Raw genomic sequence first — 22,359 nt, 5'->3', positions numbered from 1 at the left:
TTTTAAACTGTATTTTGTAGAAGAAATGAGAGTAAGGGGAAATAGGCCTCTATTCCTCTTGTTGCCTGTGAAGCCAGTTTGTGTTTCCTCTTACTTGCAGTGGCTGGTGAGGGCAGGATTGGGAGAAGGGAGCCACATTAAGCACCTACTATATGCCAGAAGCTTTGCCTGTGGAACTGTTATGTGATATAATCCTCACAACATCCCTCTTGAAAAGGAATTATAGTTTACAGATGAAAATAAAGAGGTCTAGGAAAATTAAGAAAGTTGCCTGGGCTGGGCACGGTGGTTCATGCCTATAATCTTAACACTGAGAGTATGAGGCAGGCAGATCGCTTGAGCTCAGGAGCTGGAGACCATCCTGGGCAACATGGTGAGACCCACCCCATCTCCACTAAAAATGCAAAACATTAGCTGGGTATAGTGGCTCACACGTGTAGTTCCAACTACTTGGGAGGCTGAGGTGGGAGGATTGCTTGAGTCCTGGATATTGAGGCTGCAGTGAGTCAAGATTGTACCAGTGCACTCCAGCCTGCATGACAGAGTGACACCTTGTCTCAAAAAAAAAAAAAAAAAGAAGGAAAGAAGGAAGGCAGGCAAGCAAGCAAGCAAGAAAAGAAAGAAAGAAGAAAGAGGAAGGAAGGAATGAAGAAAGGAAGGAAGGAAGGAAAGCCTGGAAGACTAAGCATGGGGCTAAGGGTGAGAAAGAAAGAGAGAGAGAGAGAAAGAGAGAAAAGAAAAGAAAGAAAAGAAAAGACAAAATAAAAAGTTGCCTGGAAGACTAAGCATGGGACTAAGGGCAAGGCACACAGAAGGGCGTGGATGAAGCTGAGGCCCTGGCTTTTTCCACTAGACCAGGCCAACCTGCAGAAAATGGGCAAACAATACAGAAAGCCTTCTAACCGCCCCTTGTGTATTTTCCTGGTGAAAGCACAGACATCTGACGTGAGGTTTCTTGGAACGGAGCTGGTGGCTAAGTCTGAAAAGTGGTGAAATACCACATGCTATCATGTTTTCAGACTTCTCTCTGAATGCTCTGGAAAGCAGAACAAGTTCTTAACTTGCTTATTTTCAGTACAGTGGTTGTCAGCAGAGGTGAATTTTTCCTCCCAAGGGACATTCAGCAATGTCTGGAAACATTTTTAGTTGTCACAACTCTTGGGAGAAGGGGTATACTACAGGCATCTAGTGGGTAGAGGCCACAGATGGTGCTTAGCATCCTAAAATGCACAGGACATACTCTGACCTTCCACCCTTCCCTTCCCCAAAACAAGCATTAAGTGAGCAAAAATGTCAGTAGTCCTGAGGTTGAGGATTCCTGCTCTTGGTGAGCACTGGATGGATGGATGGCTTAGCAAGCCTACTGCAGAGCTCAGAAGGCCTCCTAAAGAAGCTTGGCCAGCTTTCTTTTCACATAACCACTACTTGACATGACATTGAATTGCCTGGGTAAAGTTCTGCAGATTATATGATAATCAGAAAAGTAAGTATAAAAATAAGATATGTCAAACAGTGGAAACGATATGAGCACTGTTGTATATCATCAAGACTAGGATCCTTTATGAAGAAAGAAGAATTAGAGTACTTACAGCCAAGTTAGCTGATGTAAGTCTTTGAATATTCCAGGTCTGAGAGTTGTGATGCGGTTGTGGTTGAGATATCTACAAAGAGCATGGGTGAGTTAATTAGGCAAACTCAACACCCCATTTTAGTCACATATAATTAGAATAGGAGTCACTGATGATGATTGTGAATATGGACATCTGTGTCTGAAAGCACTCGGCTGAATGAGCAGAGGGGGCAAATTCAAGGGGTATCCAGAAGGTACAGAAAACCACAAGCCCAGTGTGTGCAACACCAGGGCCGGGGCAGAGAAAGTGGTCCTAAAATATTTTGGGATATTACATCATGTTAGATTGTAAGGGTATAATAACTAAGTATGTGGGGCAATTTTTGCTTTTGTCCTTTTTGGTGACATCCTTGGTAGACTAGCATTTTGAGAAAATACATAGCAAGTTATCAAGAGTTAGAAAAGAAATAAAATGTTAAAATATTGCGGAAGCGACCCAAGCTAGAGAATACAAGCTTAAGGAGAACCTTTATATGTCTTCTGGTAAAGGTAGGAATCTTTTAATAATTCTTTCAGTGTAGTAACTAATCTCAGTACTTTGTGATAACCTATTCCTCCCATTTCCCTACGATCAAGTTGAGGCTTGAAAAAGTACCGTTCTATCCTTTTAGTCTTTACTTAAAATTATACCTACAATATGAGAAAGAAGTTACTCACAATATTTGTAGATTATATAATCCAAAAAATGCTTTCCTGGATATGTGTCTAATGCAATTACGCTGAAGAAATCTGGTAGGAATAAGATAGGAGAGTCAGGTGATTATGGTTTATGGACTATATTAGGTTGTTGAACATGTTCTCCACTTTCTTTACCTGAAGACAACTATGAAATTGCCTTATAAAGTACAAAGTCCTATTCTCATGTTGGGGAGATGTTGTCATTGAGAAATGGCTATGAACTAGCCAATGCTTTTCTCATAGTACTTGTGCAATGAGATTGAGGCATTTCTGATTCATACCACTGAACTCCAGTGTGATGTGTCTGCGGAAGGATCTAGTCTTGTTTTGGCAAAGTGGAACTACGGTGACCATCCTGTTCTGACGGACGGGAGTTTCTGGCCTTGTGAGACTAGCCAGCCTCTCACTGCTGGACTTTCTTCCTCTTTGTGCACAGAGATGCACCTTTAACTCCCCATTTATCTTTATTCTATTCCCGTGAATAAAGGAGAGGGCAAGTTTTAATTCTTTTCTATTTCATGATGCAAAGTGAGAAGGACAAGGCAAGTTAGGTACTCAGAATATCAAAGGACATCAGTAGTTGAACCAGGGCAGGTATGCCAATTTCAAGTCACAGGATCAGCACTGACTTAACCTCTGAAGCAACTTAACAATACAGTATTGATTCAGTAATTGCACTGTCAGGAGTATCTAAGTAAATAATTTCCATTTGCTGTCTTCATTGTACAATGGGAAGTTAGCTCTGAATTCCTATTCTCTGAAGGCTCTCAGGGTCAGGCAATACCCACACTAATAGTAACAAATTGTTACGTAGTCTTTTGAATGACTTCCATTTCTCTTATTTTGGTTTGAATTGCTTCCTAAACTATTACACAATGCTGTTTCATTGCTATGATAGTCTACTGCAAAACTATTTGTAGATCACATGCTCATTTGACATCTGGCTATACTGTGAATTTTATTATACCATGATTATTTCCTAGCAGAGCTCCCAGCCTTTGCCTGAGTCACGATTGTGTTATAAGAGTGCCAGGATGGCTGGGCGCGGTGGCTCAAGCCTGTAATCCCAGCACTTTGGGAGGCCGAGGCAGGCGGATCACGACGTCAGGAGATCGAGACCATCCTGGTTAACATGGTGAAACCCCGTCTCTACTAAAAAATACAAAAAAACTAGCCAGGCGAGGTGGCGGGCGCCTGTAGTCCCTGCTACTCGGGAGGCTAAGGCAGGAGAATGGCGTGAACCCGGGAGGCGGAGCTTGCAGTGAGCTGAGATCGCACCACTGCACTCCAGCCTGGGCCACAGAGCGAGACTCCGTCTCAAAAAAAAAAAAAAAAAAAAAAGAGTGCCAGGATAGTGACTCTTCTCAGACCTCAAGAGAGCCAGGTAAAGCCAAGATCGGAGCGGTTACCAGAGGCCAGGAAGAGGGGAGATGAAGGGGGACAAATGAATATTTACTACCACTAAACTGTACACTTAAAAATGGTAAAGATAGTAAATTATATATATTTAACTTCAATTAAAAAAAAGAAAATGAAAGTAAATAAAGGTTATTGGAAAGGAAAAAAAAAAAAAAAAAAGCCAGGGCAGGCTTCCAGCTATCAGCAAACACTATCTTTCACCCCAAGTACTTTACAAACATTGTCATTTTCCCTGTGTTCCTCCATGTGCAAAGAGTTGGCACTACAGAGCATTACATCTGTGGTAATATGCAGAGCATCAATTTCAATCCTGCAAAGTAAACTTGAAACCCAGTGTGACCTTGTGCCATCTTAACCCCCATTCCCTGTACCGTATCTGTGGGGAGATGCTTCACAGAGCAGCATACATTCTGCTTTTGGTTTAAGATTCTGCTATGAATAGGATGAACTCACACAGATCAATATCTGTTTTAGCATTTTCAGAGCCTTGAGACTGATGCAATGAAAGTTAATATGAATTATGTTACAGTAGCAAATGAAAATAGAAAAAGAACAAAATACTGTATTGTAGGTATATTGAAGTTTCTCTTAAATATACAATTCACTACTTAACTAATGCTATTCACATTTTATTCAGGATGATAAATTCAAAAATGGAATGTGTGTTTTACCTACATGTTGTCACATCTTGAAGAGATGAGTGCAGTTGCAAATTGTGAATTTGACCTTATGCTTTTTTCTTATAAGTCAAGGGAAAGAAAGAGTAAAACCAATGATCCACACAACTCATCTGATGTGTACAACCTATCTCCCTTCACTGACATCACTTAAAACTCAAACTCTTACATAATGAAGAGCTTCTCATCTTCTATTTAGTTGGCTGGCTGCCACCCCATAGAGAACTGTAGTCCCTCCCACATTCCATGTCTCAGACTTAGGCTGCTGAACTTGAACTCCATCCTCTAGTCTCTGCTGTCTTCTTTGCAGAATAGTAGCTTAAAGAATGTGAGGGGATATCTGGAAACATGACAACTTGGCAAGTGGTGCCCTCTTTTTATTCAGAGCTGAGATATGAGCCCATTTAATGTACTTTACACTGAATGCCTTTTCTAAGAATAACTTACAGGTTCATGAATTCCTGCTGTTTCAGCTGTCAGGACTTTTCAAGCAGAAATGCCAGGAATTTATGTACCCAAAACTAAAGCAAATAAATGCTTTAATGACATGCATGTTTATAGGCTATTTTTGAATGTGCCATTTTGTATTCAAGAGCCAGGCAGACACCTTGAATTTCGTTTTGTTGCCAGTGATTGTATTTAACAAGAACCCAGATTAAGAAGGAATTCCTAATTTATAAAAGGTTTTTGTTACAGTAAGGAGGAGAACTGCTGTTTGTTTCCATGGTAGCAGTGATAAAGTATTATAGTCAATCCCACAAATTGTATTTTATTTCTCTGAAAGGTCATTTGAAACTGCATCCACCCCCAATTTAGAAAGGCCTGACATTTTAAAAGATTATTAAAATGAATAAACTGATCGATAGTAAAAGCACTCAGATCAGTTAAGCAACACTTATTCATCTGGCAATTAAGATTTAATTCTGATTTAGGAATTCGGTTTTTTTGTTTTTTTGGATGCCTAAATGACCTCAACTCCACTGTCAATATTCAGAGTATTCCAGACAGGAGACTGCCTTGACATTAAATTTGGTGATCTCGCAGGACAACAGTCCCCAACCTTTCTGGCACCAGGGACCGGTTTCGTAGAAGACAATTTTTCTTTTTCTTTTTTCTTTTTTTTTTTTTTCTTTTGCTTTTAAGACAGAATTATGCTCTGTCGCCCAGGCTGGAGCGCTGTGATGAGATCTCGGCTCACTGCAACCTGGACTTTTTGGGTTCAAGCGATTCTCCTGCCTCACCCTCTTGAGTAGCTGGGACTACAGACACACACCACCACGCCCGGCTAATGCTTTTGTTGTATTTTTAATAGAGACGTTCACCATGTTGGCCAGGCTGGTCTCAAACTTCTGACCTCAACTGATCCACCTGCCTCGGCCTCCCAAAGTGCTGGGATTATAGGTATAAGCCACCATGCCTAGCCAATTTTTCTATGGATGGGGAGTGGGTATGGTTTCAGGATGATTCAAGTGCATTACATTTATCATTAAATTCTCTTAAAGAGTGTACAACCTAGATCCCTTGCATGTGCAGTTCACAATAGTGTTCACACTCCTGTGACAATCTAATGCCACTGCTGGTGTGACAGGAGGAGGCAGAGCTCAGCTTTGCTTGCTCACCCGCCACTCACCTCCTGCTGTGCAGCCCAGTTCCTAACACGCCACAGACTGGTACCCGTCCGTGGTTCAGGGTCTGGGGATACCCCTGTCATAGGATATAATCTGTTAAATATGCAGATTAACTTTATTAGCTCAATACAGTCTAAAACACATATTTGTGCATGTCTGTTCTCTGCTGAAACAGAATAAAATTCAGATGTCTTAGCTGGCATACAATCATGATGATTCAGTGACCTCTCCGGCATATGCTCCATCATCTGCTGCGGGGATGCCTTTCCTTTAGGCAAACTGCCTGTTCACTCTCTTCTCAACATCCTTTGGACGTTTCTACTTATGTTTCTTTCTTTTCCCTGGTGAAGATGCTCCCCACCTTCTCTTTAGTTCTACATGTTAGTGTTACCCATCGTTCACTCAGCAAATACTCATTAATCCTTGTGGGTTTCTTACCAGGTATGCTACAACACAGGCCTCAGTAGACTAAGAGAGAACCAGGAGGGCCGTCCAGCCCATGAGGAGCGTATGGTGGTCAGAGAGTTATTCCTTCAAGAGGGAAAGTGAGGGCTTCATGAAAATAGAATTGTAGTTGACCCGAGTCATGTGCAAAACTCAAACAGTAGAGAATACTGTGGCAATAAAAATGTGTATCTAGTTTTATTGTAGAAGCAAGAAAGTCTTAAGGAAAGTCTCAGTTTGCCTCCTGGAACCTGTTTTATAATGTTATGAGATAATGTAAAAGGAACAACTGCTTATTTCTCAACTCCTACTTTGTTCCCGTCTTCTGGATCAAAGAAGATGGTCTCAGGATTGAAGAAATGGAAAGGCTATATGGCAGGCAGCTCAGTGAAAGCCCAGGATGGTAGAAGGTGTTAATCAAAATTAATTAAAGCTTGGAAATTTGGAAATTTTCTCCTAGAAATTGAGAAATGCCAAAAAATGAGAATATCAAATTATGGTCAATTGCTGAGGAATCCAGAGAAAGGATGAGCAGCTGGAAAGTAAAAGATGGCAGATGTAGTCTTAAGTTCTCAAAAAGGTAAGAAGTTGGTTTCACAAGCTGTGGTTGGATGAGCTCAATGCTGGTCCTGGGAACATCATAGAACAGGTGAATATGATGCTGCTTTGTCTATGCCTCAAAGAGAAAGTGACCAGGACAGTTCACAAGAAACCACATGATAGACCAACTTCATTTTCTTCTTTGAAAGACTGTGCAAAACTATGTGATAAACATTGTTACATGTCTGCTGGGCACTGATCAAGCAGTTTTATAATTTTTTATAGACAAAAGAAAGAATGATACATATTCTTATCTGAAGGATGGTGATGAAGGAATATAGAAAGACAGTTTGGTGCTGTTCTCTTCAATATTTTACTCCATGACCTGGGTGAACATAGTTAATCTTATTTGCAGATGACATAATTATGAGAGGAGTAATGACTATGATGGAAAACACAAAAAGACCTTCACTCTCTGGTAAGAAAAGCTGACTCTAACAGGATGAAACTGACTAGGGATATATTTAAGCACCCACGACTACCTCTCAAATACTAAGTGCATGAGTACAGGATGTAGCACACACATCACTTAGCAGCAACACATGGGGCATAGGATTAGACATTATAGATCAGTAGGAGTTAAAGAGTATCAAGAAATCATCAAAAGAGCAATATTCTTCCCCGTTTGCCTTGGTCATGTTACAGTGATAACAGTATATTTATTCTAGATGTCACCCATCAAGACAAATGTAGGCAAACATACGCAGATTATTGTGACCAGAATGATGAACAGATTTGAAACTATGTCCTTTGGGGAGGAATTTAAAGAACTGAGGATACTTAGGGAAGAGGTTTGTGGTGCGGTGGAGGGTGATGACAGCTAGTCTTAAATATCTGTAGACACATGTAGAAGACCGATTAGATGTGTTCTGAGCAGTCTCTTGGGGAGCTTTAGAGGCACCTTGAGCAGTGGTAATGTGAACAAAGTTATTAGTGAATTGTTTGAAATTCCATTTCCCCAGCACCTTCTAATCCTCTTTCTGGTTTATTTTTAGCCCTCACCACCAGCTAACAAATTGTATATTTTAAACTTTGTTTATTGACTATCTTTCTTGATTGGAAGTTAAGTTCCACGAGCTTAATTTCATCTGTGGCTTTTCATCGGTGTTGTTCATGCTGTATCCTTGGTGCCTAGCACCTTGTAGGTGTCAATAAATATTCATCACAGGAGTAAATGAATATGTGGATCTTGCTAGCTGCTGCTCTCCTTCTACCGGATACCAAGAGTTCTGACTGAGGCCCACCTGGTTTCTTCCTCCCCCTGACATCCTTTCCTGGGGATGGTTTGGTATTTGCCACATTTGTTATTTGGGTCATTGTATGAGGATTGGGAAGAAGAAGGTAAGAGTAGATGGACAGGAGGGACAAGAAGTAGGACTGCTGCCGGGGTTATTTTTCTGGAAGTTTGGAAAAGAGCAGGAGGAGTTGAGGAATGTGGGTAAAGGGGATGGGGAGGAAAGGAGATTTAAGAAAGCATTGTTGAGCTTATGAGCTGCTCTAGGATATTTGAGTATAAAGAACTTGAGTTATTTTCAAATCAAAGTTTACTTACTGGGTGGTTTCATTGATAATAACACATTCTGAGCCTGGACTATGTGGGTGGGCTTCCAAAGGAGCATGGTCAGAAGGTTTGGGTTTGAGGCCAGTCTCTACTACTTGTCAGCTGACTGACTTTGGGCAAACAACCTCTCTTCCCAAGTGGCTTTCCTGATTCCTGAAACTGCTGTAACGGTGTCTGCCCTACCTCACAGACTCTGGGGATGAAAATTCCAAATATTGGAATTCTTTGTAAACTTTAAAAAGTGGTAGATGACTGTAAGCAATTGTGTTTTATCCCCCTGGGCTTTATCTTACATATAATAAACACTTGATGAATGTTTATTGATGAGAGTCTCATAACCTCTTTTCTATTAGTCTCTGGGAAAATTAATGCCTGCAAACGATCAAATAGCAGCTTGCATGGGGAGAAGCCCTGTCAGGTGATATTCAGGTTATGATGTGGTGCCTGTTTTCTCTGACAAAGTAGAATTAAACATTTACTTGGAGAAATTGCTAGCTAATCTTGGCAATAAAGTTTAATCTCTATCTTTTTTCACTTGGAAAATTATGGACCTGAATTATTAAATTGTTTCTATGTTCTTCTCTTCAGTGGGCTAGCAGGGACTGGGACCACAGAGGGAGATACTGGCATAGAACACAGTTATGGGTTAATAGACCGAGGAAGGACATGGCCTGAGAAGTCTTAATTTTAACCCTCCTGCTTGAGCCTCTGGTGACCCCGCCCCCTCCCCAGAAGTCAGCTTGCCCAAAATTAGGAGGCAAAACATATACAAGGGAATTCTACATGGGGTGGGACAGTCTGTGCTGGTAGAAATTCAGTTGAATGCTAGAACAATTTCTTTCCTTCTTAAGGTTTCTTGTTATGGTAAAGTAAGCACTACTTTGGACATCAGAAGACATTGGCTGTAATTCTGGGTCTTCCACTTACTAGTTGTAGATCTTAGGTGAGTCATTTAACCATTGCAGACTTTAGTTACTTCGTGTATAATGAGAAGATTTAATCAGAAATTCTTAAAACTTCTATGACTCTAGAAAATAGAATTTCAATTGCTATGAAACAAGAATTCTGAAACAAAAAATCTCTTCCCTTCCTTTCTGCTAGTGCTATTTTTCCACCCATATGTGTTATTCAGGCAGTGCAAAGACAATATTGATTCATCTAATGAACAGGTTGTGATTTTAGGGATTTATTGGAAGACTAGGAAGAGTGTGGTTAGAATTTCCTCTCTAGAGGAATCTGGACATGCAGAGTCAATGCAAAGCTACTCTAGTGTGACAATGACATGACCACATACCCACATACTTTAGGATGAAGCAACAGGTCTGAGAGCAGCTGGGCTTTACAGAGGCCACAGTCAAACCCAGGTATGATTGAGTATTGATATTCACACAAGGTTCTACCTCATGGACTTCCATTAGCTACTTCTTTTCTTGTATGAGGAAATCTGTACCTAAATTCAGGAACACAAAATCCTTGATGGTATTTCAAACCAAATGTGTGTGCCCAGTATCAACAAAGATTCAGATAATTTTTATTCCTGGATTTTCACAAATTTCACATTTCTAGAAACTTTTCTCCTCTATGCTGGATACTGAAGGATAACACAGTAAGATGATGGTACCGCCAAGGGGGCTTGCAGAGTGTACAGCATTCTCTTGCTAATTTTGTTATCTAGTCTAATGATCATCTCAGCAGGTGTAGCCCCTCCACCGCCCCACAGCGACTGGCCCAGAGGGATTGACAGACACCGATCCAACTTACAAATGACTGATACACGAACCTGAATATTCTTGATTTATAAATGTGAATAGAAAGCATCCCATCCCACTTACAGGAATGCTTTTATTCTCTATGCCATGCAGCTTTTCAAATACTTTAAAATGAAGACGTTGGGAAACTAAATGCATCATCCTAAGGTTGCTTGGTTAGTAGGGAATCAAAGCAAAGGAATTGTTTATGAAAATTGTGGTGCATCCTTCCCTCCAAGAGAGATCATCTCTAGGGATTATATTTCACAGTTCACGGTTTTCTTTCTTGGATGATTCTGGAAGCATATTGGCCCTTCTTTGTCACAGAATACCTTCTCTGCTGATCATGTCCTATTTATTGGCATTTTCTTTCCTCAGAGATGTTAATATCACTGATTGCACAACTCCCGTGTTTTCACTCCTAACACCCTGGGGGATGTCTGTACCCTATCATTATGTATTTGAAATGATCTGATTGTTCTTGTTTATGGTGTCACTCTTTTTTTCAAGTGAAAAAGTGCCTCTGAATGTGCAATGTCATTTTCCCAATATCTTGAGGAAAATAATGAAACTGTGTATTTTCCTATTGAGATGTTTTACCTCGACTCCAAGTTAATTATCTGAAAAAAGTTTAAATAAAATGGGTTCAGCTCCTTTAAATTACGAAATGGAAAGATAACATACTTTTAAATGTTTTATTTTCTAATCTTAATTACATTTAGAAACATAAATGTAATGATAAAAAGCTTGATATTTTATTTTATTTTTAGATCAAAAACATCTTATACAACCAAAAGGATTTTTTTTTAAATAAATATGCTATTAATGGCTACTTACATCTTTTTAAGTTTTGTGTATTTGATGAAAACTTTATCTGGAAGACTGTGGATTTTGTTTTTCTTAAGAGACCTAAAATAACATGTAAAGCAAACTTCATTATGGATTTTCATGACCAACCCAGCTCTTCCCTAGAAGCCGCATGCTTGGGAAAAGAATATTTGATGATGTCCATTATACTAATCCATATTTGAACATGACAATAACTAAAAATTTTTTATGGGAGAATGAAAAGTTTATATAGCAAAATAAAGTAGTTTGTGAATATTTGACAAATGTATCTAGTTAGTATAGCAGACTGGAAAGTCCACGGTGATTTAACTTCTTTGTTTTTACTCTCTCGGTGCATTAACAAACCAAACCAAACCAAACCAAAAACCAACCAAAGATCCCAGCCCACTCTTGCATGCCCAAATGATGACATGAATGCAAATTCCTGAGGCTTTCAATAACTTTATGCAAAGTACAGAAAATTTTGCATGATATAACATAGCTGCTAGCTTCATGGATCTTTTATATCTTTGCAGTCTTGGATAGATTACCAATGTTAAAAATGGCATAGAATAAGTAAGCGTGCTTCCTTTTTTAAAAACAAAAACATTTCAGCACAAGCACAATAGTAATCATACATAAATCAGAAAACAATTGAAAATAAGAACTCCAGGCCCACAGACATTTATGAGTTAACTGCTCCAGGCTAATCTAACATACAGGGTGTAAACCATTTTTTCCCCCTGAATAGGAAGCATGGAGAATTATCTGATGACTGGTAGTTTTAAACAAAGTTTCTATTATTTTGCTAACACACACGCAACACTATTGGGTTTTTCCTTGGTTTTCATGTGACTATAGGGACAAATATCACCAATAATTAAGTTTTACTCACAGTAATGTCACATTGTTAGAAATCATCGGCACAGACTTTAAGTCACCATTTACACATTCCAATTCAGTTTCTTTGCAGTCACAGCATTGTGGATACTGTTTTAGAACTAATGGGACAAAAAGAGTAAGATTTCACTAGCAAACAAATACATTTCTTTAATTATGACTTTGCCTTTAATAACTGATACTGTTTTCTTTTCATTGAATGTATAAAATTTACATCTGTTAAATGAACTCATTCAGCCCCTAATAAAAGTAAATAAGAATTCTCTCCTACTCAAATGTAGACTAATGTGTTAATCTCAGTTCTAGCTTCTAGTAGTCATTTCAGAGACGTTTACCAAGTGATTAGAAAAAACGCACAAAATGTTAACTAGCATAACTCATCTAGTGAAGCAAGATTAAGTTCACTTCAATGAAAAACATTAGTATGATTAATTCTTAATGGATATGACTGAGTCAGTTCAGTTCATTTGAATACCATAAAATAGTTGCTCAATAAATGCTTTTTGTTTAAAATCAGATTCAATTTTTTTCTTCTTTCAAACTTCCCTAAGAACCATGAGAAGACTGAGATGCAGGTTCTACCATAACAACACTGGCACTTTACTAAAATCCATCCAGCCAGATATTCCTTCATTTTGGTTCTTTGTTTTTCATCACTATGAAGTTGAAAGTTGAAGGTAAAAGTTATAGAGAAGCTGCAAAGCTGAGATAACCAAAGATCTAGCTATCTGAAGCATTCAGAAGAAAGGATTCAGGATGTACTCTGAAGGGACTTACATAGTTACTAAGATAATGGCATGTAAAGAAGTGAGAAATCTAAGGAGAAGCCAGGCCAAACTGGTCCATAGGACAATCACTCTGTGTGTGTGTGTGTGTGTGTGTGTGTGTGTGTGTGTGTGTAATAGAGAGAGAAGAGGGCAGAGGAGAGAGAGAGAGACTTTGAGAAAGAGAGTATTTTTGGAGTCTGATTTCTCCTCTGAGCCTATGAATATTTGTATGATAGAGCTAAAAATGTGAGAGTTATTTTTGAATTGATTTTGTTATTTCTTTTAATGTAATTATAAGTTCTTTTTAGTTGCCCTGCTTCTTTTAGATCACTCTTATCCAAATGTTATTTTAAAAATAAATTTTACTGAATTTTATTAGTAAAGCCAACAAACTTCTACTGAGTATATACTTAATGGAAAAGATGCTTTTAGTGTATAAATTTTTGAAAATATTTTATGTTGTCTATACATATATGTTAATTAGTTCAGCTTCCTAAAGATAACTTTCATATGCTTATATCAATATTTATTGACATAATCACCATTGAAATAGTGCTTATATGATTAAATTGAAAACCTGTGATTGGAAACTTATTTACCAGTAGAATAATTTCATAGGGTCAAGCTGGGTGTGTCGCCAAAACCAGAAATGTGAGCATTAACTGTTTACCCTCCATCACCTGCAAGCCAATCATGCCCCCAGGCTCTGTGGATTCTTTTTCTGAAACGCCTTTTGCATCTCTCTCTACCTCAGTCTTCTCAATGGCATTTCCTGGGGATTGGAATAAATATAATATCCAGTATCTCTTTTATCATCATTCTTTCTCCTCCATCTGAACATGATTGACATTTTGGATCAATCGTTCTTTGTCCTGGGAGGCTGTCCTTTGCACTGTGGGATATTCAGCAGTAGCCCTGGCCTCTACCCACTAGATGCCAGCAGCAACCCACCCTTCTCCATCAGGACGACCAAAAGTGTCTCCAGGCTGGGCATGGGTGGCTCACGCCTGTAATTCCAACACTTTGGGAGGCTGAGACGGGTGGATTGCTTGAGCCCAGCAGTTTGAGACCAGCCTGGGCAACATGGCAAGGCCCCATCTCTGCAAAGAATATGAAAATTAGCCAGGCATGGTGGTGCATGTCTGTAGTCCCAGCTACTCAGGAAGCTGAGGTGGAAGGATCACTGGAGCCTGGGAAGTTCAAGGCTGCAGTGGGCTGTGATTGTATCACTGCACTCCATCCTGGGCAACAGAGTGAGACCCTGTCTCAAAAAAAAAAAAAGTCTCTAGACACTGTCAGACGTTCTTTGCAGGCACTGGTGCCATGGCTGAGACTCACTACTCTAATTCATTCTCTGCAATTCTAATGAAATAATCTTCCTCACATACATTTCTGATCACGTGCTCTTCCTCCTCATTAAAAAATAAAATAAATATAAGACCAAACCAAACAAACATTAGGCCCAAAACTATGATGATTGCCTGTTGTATACAGTAGTAACCTTGAAAATGGGATGTGGGCAAGATGACTCATTGTGGGTTAGGTAGAAAATAGTAGAGCTTTTGGTTGTATTTATTTTTAATCTTATCCTTTTTTAGTTTCTAATTTTCATACAGAATATTCTTGTGCATTATAAAGTATATAAGTGGTCATTATAAACTGGTATTATAAAGTACATAAAATACTGTTAGTGTAGTATTTGATATATATATGTTATATACATATATTTACATATACATACTAATGTATGTAATTGTACATTCATCTTCCTAATGATATATCTATGTCTCTACATATACACATCCCCCCGTAAAATTCTATCTACAGGATAGAGGCCACACTTCAATGTGTGCACCAAAACCTTTCATGGGCTGGCCCCAGCCTTCTAGGCTCGGCTCCTGCCCGTCCACCTCATGCACTCAGAATGGCTGTGAAAAGGCATCCTGCAGCCTGCTGCGCATCTTCCGACCCCAGTGTTTTGCTGATCTTGCTCCCCTGCTCGTCTTGTCACCTCGTAGCTTTCCTCCATCCAAGGACTTCAAAGTCCGTCTCAAATGTTATCCTCTCTGGCAGTCTTTCCCCATCCTCAGCACAGCCATCATTTCTTCCAATGGGCTTCCCCATTCCCTGGTGCAAACATTATTCCTCCCTTTTAGCAATAATATTATATCATCACTGCTTTTGTAAGGAACTGTCTTTCCTGCTACATGTGAGGTGTTTGTGGGTTAGAACTCCGTCTTACTCATCGTTGTCCTCTCAGTGCCTAACATCTTTCTTGAAGAAAATAATGAAAAGGAATAAGAACTTTACTATGAGTCACAATTATTCAATACTTATATATTCTTGCAGTCAGAGAGTACTGCATGAAAATAGCGTAAATGGAGATGGTTGTTTTCTTTTTTCTATCTTTCCAATCCCACAGGCAGACAACAGACCTGTTAGCCAGTGAAATACATTGAACTAAAATGGAAATTCCAAAGGGAATTTGTCACATTACCCATATAAATCTGTGCATCACAAATCATGTTTTTCACAAAGCTGATACTGTCTTTGAATCAAAACCACTTACAGCACTTCTGTGTTAAGGCCACGCTGTTAGCATTTCCATGGACTGTGCCAAATATGGTCGCCCATCCACTAGTGTCACCTGTGAAATGATGATTGAGATGCGTCACTTATTCTAGAAATTAAATACCGTCTTACAAAAGTTGAACAATTTGATAATGATTTTAAACTAAAATATGTTTAAGTATTAGAATGATTGATCTTTCAAATACATAGTAAGGGAGAAAAAGTCAGGTAAACATCTGCAAGGTGTCCCTTTTTTACATGAAAAATACACCAAATGTATGTGTCATAAAATTTGCAATACAAGTATTGCAAATTATATAAATATAAATGTCTTGGAAAATATCAACTATTTCTAATACTGACATTTTCCACGTTTGACCTTAATTTTGAGGACCTCCGAAGAAAATATCTGAATGTTGTTTTGTCACGTGCATCCTGCTGTATATGTAGAAACATACTTGATAGATATATTGAGTTCTGATAACATTTATGTCATCCGACTTTTTTTTAATAAAGCAAAAGCAAAGTTTCTTAAAGGCTTTTTTCTGGGTGCAGTGGCGCTCGTCTGTAACCTCAGCACTTTGGGAGGCTGAGATGGGAGGATCACTTGCATGTAGGAGTTCAAGGCCAGCTTGGGAAACATAGGGAGACCCTCTCTTTACAAAAAATAAAAAATTAACTGGGCGTGGTGGTGCGCACCTGTAGTCCTAGCTACTTGGGAGACTGAGGTGGGAGGATAGCTTGATCCCAGGAGGTCACAGCTGCAGTGAGCAGTGATCACGGCACTGCACACCAGCCTGGGTGACAGAGGGAGACCCTGTCTCAAATAAATAAATAAATAATAAAGGTTTTTGAGTCCTGCTGAGAAAAATAACATTTCCTTGATTTGTCATATATTAATGTCAATTTGTCATATGTACATATAATTTATTTGCCAAATTTTCCTCTTCTTTTTGATAAATCATATTTTTAAAAAAGGAGGCCTAATTGTGAAGTATTGTTATTTCAGTATATGCTATAAAATAATAAAATATGCATTATAATGTAAGATACTGAAGTTCACACAAATACCTAAGTAAATTAAAATAATTGCCCACAGTCTGCTTTGATCCTTGGAATCTTTATTTCTATTTCTTATTAATATTCTCAATAATTCTACTATGATGCTGCCTCACTTGCTTTATTTAATTTGGGTTCAGAAATCCTCATGGGGTAAACATTCACGGCTTCTGGTTCCCATGCAGCAAAGAGGAAAGGATGAGAATTTGAGTAACTTGCCCATTGGCATCCAGAGAGTTGCCCCCAAAACTAAGCACTGACTGTGCACTCTACTGCTCTAAGCTCTGTGATAAGACTGAGGCGTCTTCTCAAGGAGTTCCTACCTAGGAAGATAAATGCAATGATAAGGGCTGGGCGCAGTAGCTCATGCCCATAATCCCAGCACTTTGGGAGGCCGAGGCAGGCAGATCACCTAAGGTCAGGAGTTCCAGACCAGCCTGGCCAACATGGTGAAACCCCGTCTCTATTAAAAATACAAAAAATTAGCTGGGCATGGTGGAGGGCGCCTGAAATCCCAGCTACTCAGGAGGCTGAGGCAGGAGAATCGCTTGAACCCAGGAGGCAGAGGTTGCAGTGAGCCAAGATCACGCCATTGTACTCCAGCCTGGGCAACAAGAGCAAGACTCCATCTCAAAAACAAACAAACAAACAACATCAACAACAATGAAAAGATAAGGCATTCTACTTTGTGCAGCATACAGATACACCCAGGGTGCTGTGATAACACAGATAAATTGCGGCCATCCTAGAACAGTGATACAGCTTCAGGGAGGCCAGGGAAGCCCTCCTGGGGGAGGAGACACTTAAACCGGGCCCTTAAGAATGAGTAGAAGTGATCCACAGGAAGTGTGGGCAGAGGCTGTGTCCCTCAGAGGGAGGCAGGCCTGAGTACCCAGGGGCAGGACAGAAGATTCTAGAGATGCATGCCGTGGGCTTTGCTGCCCCACTTTGGTGGGTGGTTGGGCAGTGCTGATGAGAGGTAGCTCTCTGTGGGAGAAAACACGCAGGATTTTTTCTGATTAACTAGACATATCAGCCTCTCTTGGCATCAGTCTCCTCCAGAGAAAAATATTTTTTAGGTTTCAATAAACAGAGCTGAAATTGGCCTGTAAGATGCTCTGTTATCTGGCCTCTGGTTACCTCTTCATTGCCTGTGTATACCCCTGTTCACTCTGCTTGAGTCACACACGCTATGAAACACATCATCCTGTTTCAGTCAGTCTTGGGCCTTTGCACCTGATGTTGCCTTTGCCTGGAATTCTGCCCCTCTAGAATATTTCATAGTTTCTTTCTTTCTTTCTTTCTTTCTTTCTTTCTTTCTTTCTTTCTTTCTTTCTTAGTTCTCAATCCAAGCATCATCATCTTACAAAGATTTTCTCTGGTTACGTCCTTGAAATATCCCTCCCTCCAAGTTACTTTCTATTTCATTATCCTGTTTCATTGCCTTACTTATCACTCAGATTATTTAATTCCTTACATACAGGTTTATCATCATCTTAGTTCACATTATCCATGTGAACTCCACAAGGTCAAGACACTTGTCTCTCTTGAGCTCACTGTGTCCCAGTGATTTGGAGAGCTCCTGGCACATAGTGGGCACTCAGTATAGGTCCATTCTATCAGTTAATTCTCTAGCTAGGCCCGTTCACACTTTATGAGTTTTTTTTTTTTTTTTTTTTTTGAGTTGCAGTTTTGCTCTCATTGTCCAGGATGGAGTGCAGTGGCGCGATCTTGGCTCACTGCAACCTTACCTCCTGGGATCAGGCAATTCTCCTGCCTCAGCCTCCTGAGTAGCTGGGATTACAGGCACCTGCCACCACGGCTAGCTAATTTTTTGTGTGTGTTTTCAGTAGAGACCGGTGTTTCACCATGTTAGCCAGGCTGATCTCGAACTCCTGACCTCAGGTGAGCCACCTGCCTCGGCATCCCAAAGTGCTAGGATTATAGGCGTGAGCCACCGTGCCTGGCCACTTTATGAATATTCTTGGAGCTGAACCAAATTACCAGCCATAAGGAGGTAGTCATAGAAAGTCCCTTAAAATTAAAATATGAGTATTGAAGTAGATTTTCAAATATAATTTTATTTTTATAAAATATAACATTTTATGATACTGTATTTCTGACTTAAGCAACCTCAGCATACAAAAATGCAGGTCATTATCACAAATACATCGGGGAGTCATTATTTGTGTTTCCAAGGGAGTCCCTACAGAAAACCAAATCAGTTTTCCTAGTTTATCACGATCATTATCCAATGGACTCACAGTTTTGGGGTGTTCATAAAGTGAGGAACACAAGGGGAGCACTCACCACAGTTCTCTTCGTCTGCCCCATTCCCACAGTCATCCTCGCCATCACAGTGGAAAGCTCGGGGCAAGCACTTGGTAAGATTCCCACAGGGAAAATATCCTTTTTGGCATGAAGGAGTGATCATGCTACCTTGAGTCAGTGCAAAATCTACATGAAAAAGGGGCAAAAAAAAAAGTGTTACCATGGCCAAGCTCTCTCTGTGTTATCCCATTTAATTTTCACAAGAACTATATGAGTTGAGTTCATCTGGTGTTATTCTTAGTGCACAATTTCTTTGAATAATATTCTTAATGACAACTTTATTTTTTATTTTTAGACGGAGTCTCACTCTGTTGCCAGGCTGGAGTGCACGATCTCAGCTCACTGCAACCTCTGCCTCCCAAATTCAAGCAATTCTCCTGCCTCAGCCTCCTGAGTAGCTGGAATTACATATGTGCACCACCACGCCCGGCTAATTTTTGTATTTTTAGTAGAGACGGGGTTTCACCATGTTGGCCAGGCTGGTCTCAAACTCCTGACCAGCCCACCTTGGCCTCCCAAAGTGCCGAGATTACAGGTGTGAGCCACCTCGCCCGGCCAATGATAACATTTTAAACAGCCATAATCACACCGAATACCAGCTATATCAAGAACAGAATCAGGGTTCATTTTGAATTCACTTCCACAAGGTAATCATAAACAAAACCAGATGTATTGTCCTAGTTTTGTATGGAATCAAGGAGTCATCCACCCTTGAAAACAGAAAGGTAAAACCATGAGCTAATAGGGTCAAATGGGTAGATTTATTTACTTATTAATCTTTTACAAGAAAGATTTGAGGTGACATGATAAAGATATACCTGCAAAAGGAGAGTTTAAGTGTGAGTTAGAGAGAAATCCAGAAACACATTAGAATGAGGGAAACTAGGATTGAACATTGAACACTCATCTATGGTGTCTAGTGGGTCTACTGTTTGCCAGACATTTCACACAGTGGTTATCATTGTTAATCTTTCAGCCAGCCTATGGTATGGGCGATATTATCCTTCATGTTTTGGGATTAGGGAAGTTAAATATCTTGTGTGCAGTGGTTCATCTGGGAAGTGACACAGAGTGGCTTTGAATCGTCCCTCTGACTCCGTAGGCCCACCCTTAGCCATTGTACTACGAGACTATCAATCGATTTAGGAATCTACATTTCAAGGAGCATAAATCAGGACTAGTTAAAAACAATCTTCTGGTGCAGGGTACATAAGAGAAGACCAATGAGAGTTGAATAACTGCTGAGTTGGATAAGAAATTAAAGAAAGGAAATATAATTGACATTTACAAAAGTATTATATCTATGGATAGGATGACCAAAACAATTCTAGCAATTTAGATGTAAGAGATATTCTTTCAATTTTGAGAGAATACTTTTCAGAAAATAAAGAGACATGTTCGTAAGTTGGCTAATAAAATTACGGAAGTCATGTATTTTTAAAAAAGGAGTTCTGTCCAGGTGCAGTAACTCAAGCCTGTAATCCCGGCACTTTGAGGCCGAGGTGGGGAAATCACTTGAGGCCAGCAGTTTGAGACCAGCCTGGCCAACATGGTGAAACCCCATCTCTACTGAAAATACAAAAATTAGTCAGACATGGTGGCATATACTTGCAGTCCTAGCTACTCAGGAGGCGGAGGCAGAAGAGTTGCTTGAACTTGGGGCACTGAGATTACTGTGAGCCAAGATGGCACCACTGCACTCCAGCCTGGGCGACAGAGCTTGACTCAGTCTCAAAAAAAAAAAAATTGGAACTTCACAGAAATTGATTTAAGGAGAGTGTAGACACAAGAATGGCTATAGGTTGGCATGATTCATTGAAGGGAGCAAGGGATGTGGGCAAAGTGCTCCTAACCACGCCACTGAAGGCTGGCATCATGACCTGGGATTCCCTTGGGTTTGTGTGGGAGACGATATTTTTAACATAGCAGAAGGATAAGGAACAAACTTTAATAGGAACATCATCTACTTTGTGCTGGGCATTTCCTAGATACTTGATTTGATGTTAATGGCAACTGTGTACAGTTGGCATTAATATCCCCAAATAAAGATGAGGAAATGACTGAGAACATGAAGGCACGTTTATTTTGATTGCTGGGAAAAATGCCCTTGTGAGGCCTGAGCCCTCCAAGCAAATGCTGCCTTGTAGAGAGACGTCTTCCCCTGAGGCCCCTGAGGAGACTCTCCTAAAGGAGGTAGAACCTGCTACTCTCATTAACAAAGATGTCATTTGTTAAAGGGCAGGAGTTGGAGTTTAGGCACTAAAGCTACGTCTGAATTACAAATGCACATTAAGCTTTCAGTGATGTCATTAGGGAGGATGAGTATATCATTTCAGCTTGAGTCGTTTAGTCCTGATGACCATGGAGATCCAGCAAGCACAGAAAAGCAGAGCCTCTGGCCCTCTCTGGGGGCAGCCGGGTATGCTGGTGCACACTCTTGGAGGCTGGTGTGGCCACAACCTCTGGGTCTTTTCTGACTGAGGAGGAAGACTCAGAGCGTGGCTTTTGGATGTTTTCCTGCTCGTTGGCGTTTTGTTCTTACAAAAGCAAAAATTATTGTCTCGCTATTGCTGCAGTAGTGGATGAAAGATTTACTCTCGGCAGCTAGGCATAAGACCAGTCAAATCTGTGACTATTTTAGGAAGACTTCTCCGCTCCTTGGCACTGGGGTTGGCTTGTTAAGCCTGTTCACGCAGGGAGAGGCATACTGAGTCATAGATTTTAAAATCCCTCAACTTCTTGCTTGTAAAGATTTCTGTAGGAGGCAGATTTATAAAAATGAGTAGTCCTCCTGTGTTTGGAACATGAATGAGAGAGAGAGTCAATATATCTACGTGTAGTGGCTTAGAAATTTTTTTAAGACAGTAATTTACAGTTAGAAATGTATTTTATATCACAGTCCAGCATACACACAGCCATAACCACACTCCCAACACACACCTACACCCCCACACTCACTCTCACACCCACACACACCAGCACACACCCACGCACCCTCATCCCACAGCCACACCCACATCCACGTAATGAAAAAAATTTTCCTGAAATATCACTCTTTTAAAGTTATGTAGGATGAGCTTTGATCCTTGCTATTCTATCTTATTCAGTTGAGAAGGGATCACATGCCTCTCAGTTGATTTCATGATCCCCTAATGGGATGTGACCTACTATTTAAACACATTCGTTAGTGATAATGCACCTTAGAGACACTCAGACCTGGATTACAATTCTCTCTGCCACTCATTAGCCATGTGACCTTGAGCAGGCTACTTAACCTCTTTAAATCTTAGTTTCCTCACATTTAAAATAGAATTAATGAGAACATCTCCCTTGTGGGTGTGTTTCGGGGACAGACAAGCTGATGCGTATGAAGTGGGGAGAGTGCCTGGCCCATAGTAACCCTGGGTTAATGTCGGCACACAGGCAATTTCCATACAAGGTAAGAAAACAGAATGTTAAGAAGGAAGCTCTATGTAAAATGGAAGCTTGCTGTGCCTCAGCATTTCAAGATTTTTTAT

The 22,359-nt window shown here is 40.1% G+C and overlaps 1 protein-coding gene across 2 annotated transcripts in view; it reads right to left on the bottom strand.

Moving 5' to 3' along the window:
* RXFP2 (relaxin/insulin-like family peptide receptor 2) overlaps window positions 1-22,359 on the bottom strand; it is a 65,127-nt gene that overhangs the window by 27,005 nt on the left and 15,763 nt on the right. For both annotated transcript variants that reach the window (XM_011997803.1, XM_011997804.1), the window contains exons 2-7: window positions 18,821-18,967; window positions 15,450-15,527; window positions 12,109-12,214; window positions 11,223-11,294; window positions 2,288-2,359; window positions 1,590-1,661 (exon numbers count right to left, since the gene is read on the bottom strand). In XM_011997803.1, the coding sequence (XP_011853193.1) occupies window positions 1,590-1,661; window positions 2,288-2,359; window positions 11,223-11,294; window positions 12,109-12,214; window positions 15,450-15,527; window positions 18,821-18,967 (547 nt within the window). The remainder of the gene's footprint in view (window positions 1-1,589; window positions 1,662-2,287; window positions 2,360-11,222; window positions 11,295-12,108; window positions 12,215-15,449; window positions 15,528-18,820; window positions 18,968-22,359) is intronic.

The sequence above is a fragment of the Mandrillus leucophaeus genome, unplaced genomic scaffold (genome assembly GCF_000951045.1).
Source record: "Mandrillus leucophaeus isolate KB7577 unplaced genomic scaffold, Mleu.le_1.0 Scaffold549, whole genome shotgun sequence".
NCBI lineage: Eukaryota > Metazoa > Chordata > Mammalia > Primates > Cercopithecidae > Mandrillus > Mandrillus leucophaeus.
The sequence above is the reverse complement of the archived record's forward strand: the minus strand, read 5'-3'. Positions and strand labels throughout refer to the sequence as shown.